Genomic DNA, 10,258 nt, shown 5'->3' on the forward strand with positions numbered 1-10,258 from the left:
AATTACTTTTGTTTGGTATATAAGTATACGGAATTGATATGAAATGAATTGAACTAGATGAAGCTAAATAGAGTTGAGTTGAAATTCTAAACAATACCATGAGTTCAATAGAACCAACGCTTATTATTTTATCATATATTTTCTTATGAGATAGATGAAAAGTTTGAGAGAGAGAATGATGGATGAAAGGAAAAAATAACTACAGTAATACATTGAATTAGGATTAATTTTTAAAAAAGAAACTATGTGGAAAGACCAACAGAAACGTACACGTGATAGTAATTTGTGTTTAGAAATACTAATGACTTAATGAGTAGGTATAAATGTCCTTCAAATTGTGTGTATAGCTTTTAATTTAGAAATAAACACATCAGTCAAAAGACCACAATGCAAAAAATCATATATAAAACAACATAACATAGAGCGTTATTTACGTATGTTGAATTTTTAAACAAAGTTATATACAATTTAAGGAAAAATACAACCCGATTAAAAAGGAAAAATAATACAAATTACGTAGTAAGGAAAGATCAAAAGTATAAGGTACATGTGGCATTACGCTAGCGATTTATATTATTAATACTATGTAGTTCATACATGTTTATATATGCATAGTCGTATATAAACCTAGCTTATATTAACGTGTTGCTCCTAACTTCTTTTATTTATTTTGAAGGGTATTCCTAACTTCGTACTAAGCTAGCATGTATTACTATATATTTTTCTTTAGTAACAATGATTTAAGGCATAACGACATGCAAAACAAAAAAAACAATTAACCCCTAAATATGCAATAAACTACCAAAATCCTGTATTTTCCTAGTAAAATTCTCACAATGCAATAATACATATAAAATTATAAATCATTAATAGTTATGTATACAGTATACTTTCTTACACTTGTATTTGCTTCAATAAGAGTATGAATTTCCCGTGATTTTGATGAAGAAATTAAACTATGAATTCCATGTTCCACCAGAAAGCTGAAAAGGAGGCCTTAGAACACCATCACCAATGTTCCCAACTAGTAAGGGACTCCCCATACTAAAAGGGACACCACTAGTATTGATCCCTTGAGGTAGTTGGCTTAACATTGATACAAATGATGAGCTATTTCCATCTGTCCCGGTACTCCCCGTCGTCTGATCGGATTGTGGGTGGTGGAATCGACGACCTGAGGATGATCCGAGGGATCCCATCGGATCATCCCAGTATAGATGTTCGCGGTTGTTGTTGTCATCCCCTTGCATTCCGTACAAGTCATGCCTTGAGGCTGAAGGGCCTAATTTTGAGAATTCATATATGTTTTGATCATTGTTAGTATGATCCATTAGTAATCCACTAGAGGGTGTGTTTTTTGAGCAGATTGTTCTCATTAGCTTTTGTTGCTTTATCATCTCCTCAATTAGATCGTCTCGTTCGTGATCCATCGGTCTTTGAGTGTTGTTCTTCTTGTAAATCCGACATAGAACCCAATCATCAAGCTAGTTATCAATCACCAAAAAAAAAAAAGGAAGAAATTGTTTCAGTACATGCAATACAAATATACCAATTGATTAATATTGACATGCAAAAAAATGCAACTATATTATGGGTGTTGTAATATACTCATAAAAACAAAATTACTATTGAATTAACAAAATCAATTTTGATCAATAAAAACCAGTTTAAGTAAATTATGAAAAAATTATAACTTCAATCATTTCAATTCGATGAAAATAAGGTGAAAATCAAAACATGCATGTCCTAAAAAGTTGTATGTTTTTTACACACATGACATGACATGGAAAACAAAATTTGAGCTCATCATAGCACGACTAACAAAAACAAGTGCAAACCTTAGGGTACGGAATTGAAGAAGCTAAGCAAATAATTAATCATACATACGTACCCGAAGAGAGGCCTTCTTGGAGGGATGATCGACGAGAGGATGAGGCAACTTGGAGCTAGAATTAGCATCAATAACGCGATACTCGTGCATGATCCAATCAGTTTTGATCCCTCTAGGAGGTTTACCACCATAGAAAACAAGAGCCTTCTTAACACCAACCTTTTGGTTACCATTAGATGTTAATATAGGCTTATCAGTTCCTGTAGCTTTCCAATAACCTGAAGTTGCGGCTCTATTTGGCCGGGCCCCATTTGGGTACTTCCGATCTCTAGGACTAAAAAAGTACCACTCTTGTTCTCCAAATATCGCCTTACCTAAACAATACAATAAAAAAAAAAAAAAACATATAGTATCATATCATAACATAATCTTTACAGTACAAAAGTTGAACATAAAATAATTTAATTATATTGTTTAATTTATATGTGTATGTACACGTACTAGGAAGCTCCCAAGGGTCGAACTTGTACAAATCAACCTCGGCTATGATCGCCACAGGAAGAGGCGAGGATGAGGCCTTCCGTTTGAGGTAATGAACAATGAGTTCTTCATCAGTCGGATGGAAGCGAAAACCGGGAGGTAGCTGAGGGTAAGGTTGTGTAGAGGAAGAGTCTGTGCTTTCCATAGTTTTTGTTGTTGAAAATAAAATGATATCATGTACATGTACAAGTACCTTAAAAACTTTTTTTTTTATTATGATAATTTGGTCATGCCTTTTATAATAAAGTTGAAATTATGTAATGCCTTGTTTGGCAAATATAGTATTAATGTGGGTGGGAAATATTAGGGGGAGGCAAAGGAAAGGAGTATTGGCTGGTGGTTGCCACTCAAGTACCAAACCGTACCATTAAGAAGGCTACACGTGTAAGTGTGGGACCCCCCACAGGTAATGTAACAACCTAGAGACAAAGGTGTGAGATATATGGGGGAGTTTTATCTCAACTATGAAAAATGAAACTACTTTGATCATATATGTTATTGTCACACTTTTCTTATGCTTAAGACATGGGGACCACCTTCGTCGCCGCCTCAACATTTTAGCCATGAAACTGCTTCTATTTTTTCCTTTTCTTTTTATACTTAATCGCAATACTTTGAGCAATACAAAGCTTTAAAGATTTTAATAAACTTTGTGACAGAATGTTATATATAATAAGTCATTAACTTTTTAAAATTGGCACATTATAACTTATATATATATATATATATATATATATATATATATATATATATATGGGATCATGTGATAACACATCCGTTATGTGATAACAGTATAATATGGTAAGTTTATCAATTTTATCATCAAATTCTTCTACGTTAATAGATTTTTTCAATGTATAATGTTCAATTTTTTTAAAAAAAAATTCATTTTTACAGCTTAATTTTTTTTTTTTTTTTTCAAATTGTGTTTGATTTTCTTGGATTAATTTTTTCAATTTGTGCATGTGTTCGGTTTTTTTTGGCTTAATTTTTTCAATTTGTGTTCGATTTTTTCGGCTTAGTTTATCACTTTGTGTTCGATTTTTTCAATTTCATCATCAAATTTTATGAATTTTGTGTTTGTGTCGATAACTTTGATGATATTTTTCTGATTTTGTGTTTTTGTGAACATTTAAGTCCGTTTTTGCTCAATTATTTCATGTAATTGTGTTTAGTGTAAATGTTTTGAGTTTTACGGTAGTAATAATTGATTTCTAATTAAGGGAATGTAATGTGCACACCAAGTGTTTGATAAAAGTCTCTGATATGATGTTACATATGTTTGAGTTCTAATTAACTGAATACATATCAATTAGTCTGAGGGTAATCATAATTACATATTGTATTTTAGCATGTACTTGTGTCCCATTCTGCCTTTAGAGTGTGGTAGCTGTATGTTAGGCTAGCCATGGAATGTGAGACTTTAAATTCATTGTATAGGTGTGGAATTGAATGTTGAGTTACTAAACTGTTGCACGTCGATGTCTGTCTATATAATTCTTGTTTGACAACATAGCAATACTTTCATTATGTGAATCTTAAATCGAACTAATTCAAAATGAGTAGAGAAGTCTAGACAGGAAAAATAAACTTCCAACTTTGTAGACAAAACAAAATTTTTTGCACTGTACAACAACCATTCGAGCATTAGACAATGCATACAACTAGGAAGTAGGAGCCTACAAAATTTAAAAGTAGATCCAAATTTAGGCAAGATTTGCATTTTTTAGAGAAATCTGAGGGAGTACATTCTTGAACATGATCTTGTTCAATGATCTACTGCAGTCAAGGATTGGTGTCGACATAATCTAAGTTGTTGTAGATGTAGTTGTAGTTGTAGTTGCATAATCTGTAGTCTAGTGTCATGCATAATCTGTAGCAAATACTAAAATATTTATTTGCTCATTTGACAAATGAGCAAATACCCAACAATTACATACTACACCTTACACCTTACTTGCTACCATCATTTTCCAATCTCCAACAATTACATACTACACCTTACCTACTATGCTTGCATGGTAATTGGTCAATTAGGACTAAATTTTGGGGATGTTTGCACATAGTGATAACCTGTTCTCTAGCATGATTTGGTAATGCCGCTCTATGCATATTTGTGTTTCATTAGTGATAGAAATGGTTGAAATCATAATTTGCTTCCTTCAAATAGTGTCAATATTGTGGCTGAAATGGCTGTGTTGTTGTTGTTGTTGTTGTTGTGCGTGTAATTGGGTAAGGTGAGGGTGGAGTTGTGGTGTAAGATAAAAGTTTTGGTGAAGGTTAATGATTAGGTAGTAGGCTATCGGCTGATTGAGGGTAGCAGCATAGAGAAGAGTTTAGGATTGAGCTTTTTTGAGTTTTGTTTAATTTTTTTATTAGGCAATAGGTTGTTGGCTTTTTTGAATTTTAGAGGTATTGACAATGTGACTTAGTACAACGAGTCAGTGATAGCTATAAAAATTTACTTTTTAGAGGTTCTACCATTAGATGTTTCATGCACATGGAGTAAAATTTACTCATTAAGAATAATATAAGTCTTTCATATTATAGTATCATTAATAGTAAGATGTTTTGGTCTTATTTTCTTATTCAATGATAATTTATCAGATGACCAATTTTATTTTTTTTTTGCTAATCTGTTAATTAAGCAAATAAATCTTGCTCATTTGTCAAATGAGCAAGCAATTATTTGCTCATTTTTCAAATGAGCAAATTATTCTTTGCGCATTTTGTCAAATGAGCAAATAATTCTTGCTTATTTTGTCAAATCAGCAAGCAATTATCTATTATATTCTTCTGCTCCACCTTCACTCTCTTTCTTGCATTTATATTTTTTAAAATTTTCTTGTTGCTTTATTTTTTCTATTTTATTTCTTACAGGTGATAATCATGAAAAAACTTTGTGTGAAGTACACCCTGTCAATAACTTCAAGTTAAGTAAACACAATTCAGCCCGTTAAAAAAATTCATCAGAAGAAGAAAAAACAGAAGAAAGTTTCTGTTAAGAGAAAGGCTGAAAAAAGCTACTTGTTAGTGAAACCTCAGTATTTTACTTGGTTGTGTTGATTTAAATACTTGGTAGTGTTGATTTGGCTTTCTAGGGTTAGGGAAGTAGGGAAATAATGATTTTATCAACTTGTAAGCAGTTTAGTAGTGTTGATTTGAATCGAAATTAGATACTTAGTTTGAATCGAAATTGAATCTTTGTTAATCTTTGAATGATGTAAAAATGATGTAAATAGTTAATTTAACAAGAGGCTACCCTTTTGATTATGTTGACTTTTGTGGTGGTTATATTTGAATCGAAATTGGATCGATCTATTTTTAGTTTTTACTTGAAATACTTTGTCATTTATACCTAGTGTTTATTTGAAATATTCTCATTTTACAAATGAGCAACGAACTATTTGCTCATTTGTCTTGTGAGCAAAGAATTGATGACTCATTTCACAAATGACCAAAGAAATGCTTGCTGATTTAAAGAATGATTACAGAAATGTTCGCTCATTTGACAAATGACCAATTAACTATTTGCTTATTTGACAAATAAGCAACTAAGTTGTTGCTCATTTGTTAAATTAGCAACTAAGTATTTACTCATTTGACAAATGAGCAACTAATTATTTGCTCATTTGCCAAATGATCAAAGAAATGTTTGCTTATTTTACAAATGAGTAACTAATTATTTGCTCATTTGACAAATCATCAAACTAATGTTTGCTCATTTCCCAAATGAGCAAAGAAATGCTTGTTGATTTGATGAATGATTAAGGAAATGTTTTCTAATTTCACAAATGAGCAACTAACTCTTTTGCTCATTTTACAAATAAGTAAGGAACTATTTACTCATTTAATGAATGAGTAAAGAAATGCTTGAGCAATTAAATATTTGGTCATTTAACAAATGGGCAACTACATTGTTGCTCATTTAATAAATAAGCAACTAACTATTTGCTCATTTGACAAATGAGCAACTAAGTTGTTGCTCACTTAACAAATGAGCAACTAAATATTTGCTCATTTTCTAAATGAGCAAAAAATTGCTTGCTCATTTGACAAATGATCAAATAATTGTTTGCTTATTTTACAATTGAGTAACTTATTATTTTCTCATTAAACAAATGAGCAAATAATTGTTGTTCATTTATTAAAAAAAATGCTTGCTCATTTGACAAATGAGCAACTAACTATTTGCTCATTTAACAAATAAGTAACTAAATTTTTGCTTATTTATCAAATGATTAGAATATTATAGGTTATTTATTATTGATTTGCAACCAAAGATTCATTTGATTCAATGATAGAATCAATTGCTGCAAGTTCATTCAATAGCTAATTTGCTCATTAAATTATGAGCAATATAAAATTAAAAATATATTATTTAATATAAAAATTCAACAAAATTTCTATATGTTCAATAAATAATGAGGGGATGTGCTAAAAATATTAAATCATATATGTATATAAAAGTATCATTACACTTTTTTTGGACAATTTCTAATATCATGATGACTCAATTCTTTGCTTCTTCTTTGCCTTTTAGTTGTAGACTTCCTTTTGTTGAATCAAATGCTTAAGCTTTATAAAATTCAAGACCTCTTCAAGATTATTAAACTTCATCCCTATAGCTGGTTTCAACTCATTGGGGCATATTGAAAGTCATTCTTTTGTTCCTCCAAGAGTGTGCAAAGGTGCTACTTTAGGAGAAACTATTATTGTAAGAGTAGTTGGCACATTTGTGATGGCACTAGAATCATTCTCAAGTTGTTCGTTGTTGCTCATCATTTCTGTTATTAAACATAATAGAAATAACAAGTCATGAACAAGTGAAGAACAATTCAACAAAACAATAACAAGTGAATAACACAATAATATAGAAAACATAATTGTAATTGATCTGCTGCAATTCTGTAACCCCTTAAACACACTTACACACACACACACACACACTCAATAATTAGAACTGAAATCAGATTCTTAAATAAGAACGTACATGGGCAGAAGCAAACACACACACTTACACATACACTCTTAAACTCACACACACACACACACACACACACACACACACACACACACACACACACACAATAATTTCATAATCGAAAATTAGAATTGAAATCAGTTTTGAAATCAGAATCTAAAATCAGAACTGCAAGCAGAAGAAGGAGGGAGCAAGGGGGATAGGTTTGTGCAGGGAAGTGGAAGAAGGGAGTAGGGTTGGTGTGCAAGAAACAGACCAAGAAGGGGGTGGGGCTTGTGCACAAGCAAGCAGACCAAGGATAACTCATATTATGTTTGCTCATATTGAATATATTTGCTCATTTTAATTATTTTTGCTCATAATCTATGCACATTTTTTCAGAACAATTGTGTTTATTCCTTAACTAACCATCTTTACAGAATTGGTAGCTTCGACTTTATCTAAATCATTATAACCGTTGATTATTGTAAGATTGAGTTATTCATGCTCCTATATTTGGAAAAGCAAAATGCATTGTATATTGTGTATACTGAGTACTTATAAATCCTTGAATTACCTGTGAATCTCATTAATATTTGCTCATTTTAATTCCATTTTGCTCAATAACAAGTTCAGAAAACAGTAAGAAATGTTCTATTGTACATATTTAGGTTTGCTCATTTTAATTTAATTGCTTATTTTAAATTTGATTGAAAATAAGAACATAATAATAGCATTCAATTGAAAATAAGAACCTACTAACAACATAATAAGAGCAGTCAATTGGAAATTTCAGAACATTTCTTAATTTTTGATCATAAGTTTAATCTGACATCATTGCAATCACTATCAAGTTTAATATGATATTATTAAAATCTCTATCAAACTAATCAAACCTAAATAATTGATTCAATTCAAAAAAATTCAAAGAAGTAAATTCAATCAATTCAATAATTGATGCAATTAAACATGCAATTCGAAAATTAACATGTAATTCGATAATTTTAATGAAAATTCTAAATTAACATGTAATTCAATAATTGATGCAATTCCAAAATTTTCAGAGCTATAAAATCAAAAAAAATTTGAACATCAAGATTAACATGCAATTCAAAATTAAAAATACAAACAAACCTCAATGATTGATGAAATTGTCGACCGTTGAAATTGTTTACTGTTTAACAAGAATAGTAGAGAGAAATTGTCGACCAATGATAATTGCTAATTAGTTGCCATTGTTGAGCTTTGAGGTGCAGAAAGAATAGAGAGATTACTTGTGAGAATGAAGAGCATAATTAATGAATCGCCATTGATAGTATTTGAGCTTTGATTTGCAGACAGAATAGAGGAGAGAGGATAAAGCAAAGATTGAAGGTAACAAAATTTCAATATGCGTAATTGTTAGTTAGGCAGGCTTTGGGTTATAATCTCACCTGTTGGATTTGATCTACTCTAGCGGCTGAGATTTGTCCTCATATAAGGTGTGAGTTCTCACATAAAGTGTGGTTCTCACCGGATCCCGACCCTATATATATCTGTGTGTGTGTTGTTAGATTATTCATTAAATACATTTTTATAATATTACCTTTATAAAAAATTTAGTAATGCATACTTAAAGATTTTGATGGTCAAGCATATGTTTTGCTATGCTTGAAAGAGTTATTGTAGTGGGAAATAAATAAATAAATAAATAAAGGGAGCATTTTGTACTCTGTAATTTATTATTATTTTTTTTTACTTACGTAGTGCCTTAGTGGGAACAATGTGTTATTACTTCTTGAAGATGTGAGGTTTTGTTCCAGTAGAAAGTAGTAAGTAAACTATTTTCGAATTAAGTGTGAAATACCTATCAAAAAAAATAAAAAAGTGAGAAATAATACAAAATTAGATAGTTCATGTCTTTTATAGAAATGTTGGAAGTAATTTGGGACGACTTTAAAAGGAAAGTGATGTCAATAATTTGATTCGTGATAAAGGGAATTTTTTTTTCAATTGATAGGGAATTTTTTTTTTTCAATTAATCTATATATACATGACATATGCATTAAAGATCATTGATATAATTGTATAAAGGTGACTAGTCCAATTGTTAATAATGGTATTAGATGAGGTTATATGTTGTTACGTCATATATATTAATTGATTTAAAATAAATTAATAATGTAAATTATAAAACTGTATGAATTATTAGAGTGTAACATAGATATCATGTCTGAGTTGATATCCACTAAAATTAAAGTAAAAGATCAAGTTAAACCAAATATAGGTGAAGCAAAGTTATTTCCATGCTTTATAAATGTCTCATTCTATGCCTAATAGGGCTAAAGTACATTATTGAAACCAAAGTACAAGGATTAGTGGTAGTAACACGTATAACATGTGCTTTGAAACATTGTCAAAATTCAAAAACTCAAAATAGTTGAATGAATTTAATTATCTTGCTAGTAGGGGTGGGACTTCGGTCTGGCGGTTCGGTTTGACCTCGGTTTGAGTCGGTTTCGGTTTGAAGCGGTTCGGATTGAAACGGTTTAGTTTAGCTGGCGGGTCGGTTTGGTTCGGTTTGGGTTAGTCACGGCTCGGTTTGGTTTCGGTTTATTTCTTTGCGGTTTAAATTCGGTTTGGGTCATAAGCGGGTCGGTTTATAAACGATTCGGATTATGTCGGTTCGGTTTGATACGGGTCGATTAAGGGGGCGGGTTTACCCGGGTCAATGTCAGTTCGGTTTACAAACGGTTTGGATCAAGCCGGTTTGGTTTGAAATGGGTCGGTTTAGGGGCGGGTTTACCCGGGTCAATATTGGTTCGGTTTATAAACGGTGCGAATCATGTCGGTTCAGTTTGAAATGGGCCGGTTTAGTGGAGGGTTTACACAGTTCAATTGGTTCGGTTTATGAACGGTTTGGATCATGTCGGTTCGGTTTATAA

General features: G+C 31.3%; 1 protein-coding gene across 1 annotated transcript; it reads right to left on the reverse strand.

Annotated features, from left to right (window-relative positions):
- Positions 1-597: 597 nt before the first annotated feature.
- On the reverse strand, positions 598-3,035 carry LOC110706855 (NAC transcription factor 25-like). Its single transcript, XM_021884832.1, has 3 exons — positions 2,333-3,035; positions 1,892-2,205; positions 598-1,484 (listed from the first exon to the last, which is right to left on the reverse strand). Exons 1-3 carry the CDS (start codon positions 2,514-2,516, stop codon positions 957-959), a joined length of 1,026 nt encoding a protein of 341 aa, XP_021740524.1. The 5' UTR covers positions 2,517-3,035; the 3' UTR covers positions 598-956.
- Between the last annotated feature and the right edge of the window lie 7,223 nt (positions 3,036-10,258).

The sequence above is a fragment of the Chenopodium quinoa genome, unplaced genomic scaffold, assembly GCF_001683475.1.
Source record: "Chenopodium quinoa cultivar QQ74 unplaced genomic scaffold, ASM168347v1, whole genome shotgun sequence".
NCBI lineage: Eukaryota > Viridiplantae > Streptophyta > Magnoliopsida > Caryophyllales > Amaranthaceae > Chenopodium > Chenopodium quinoa.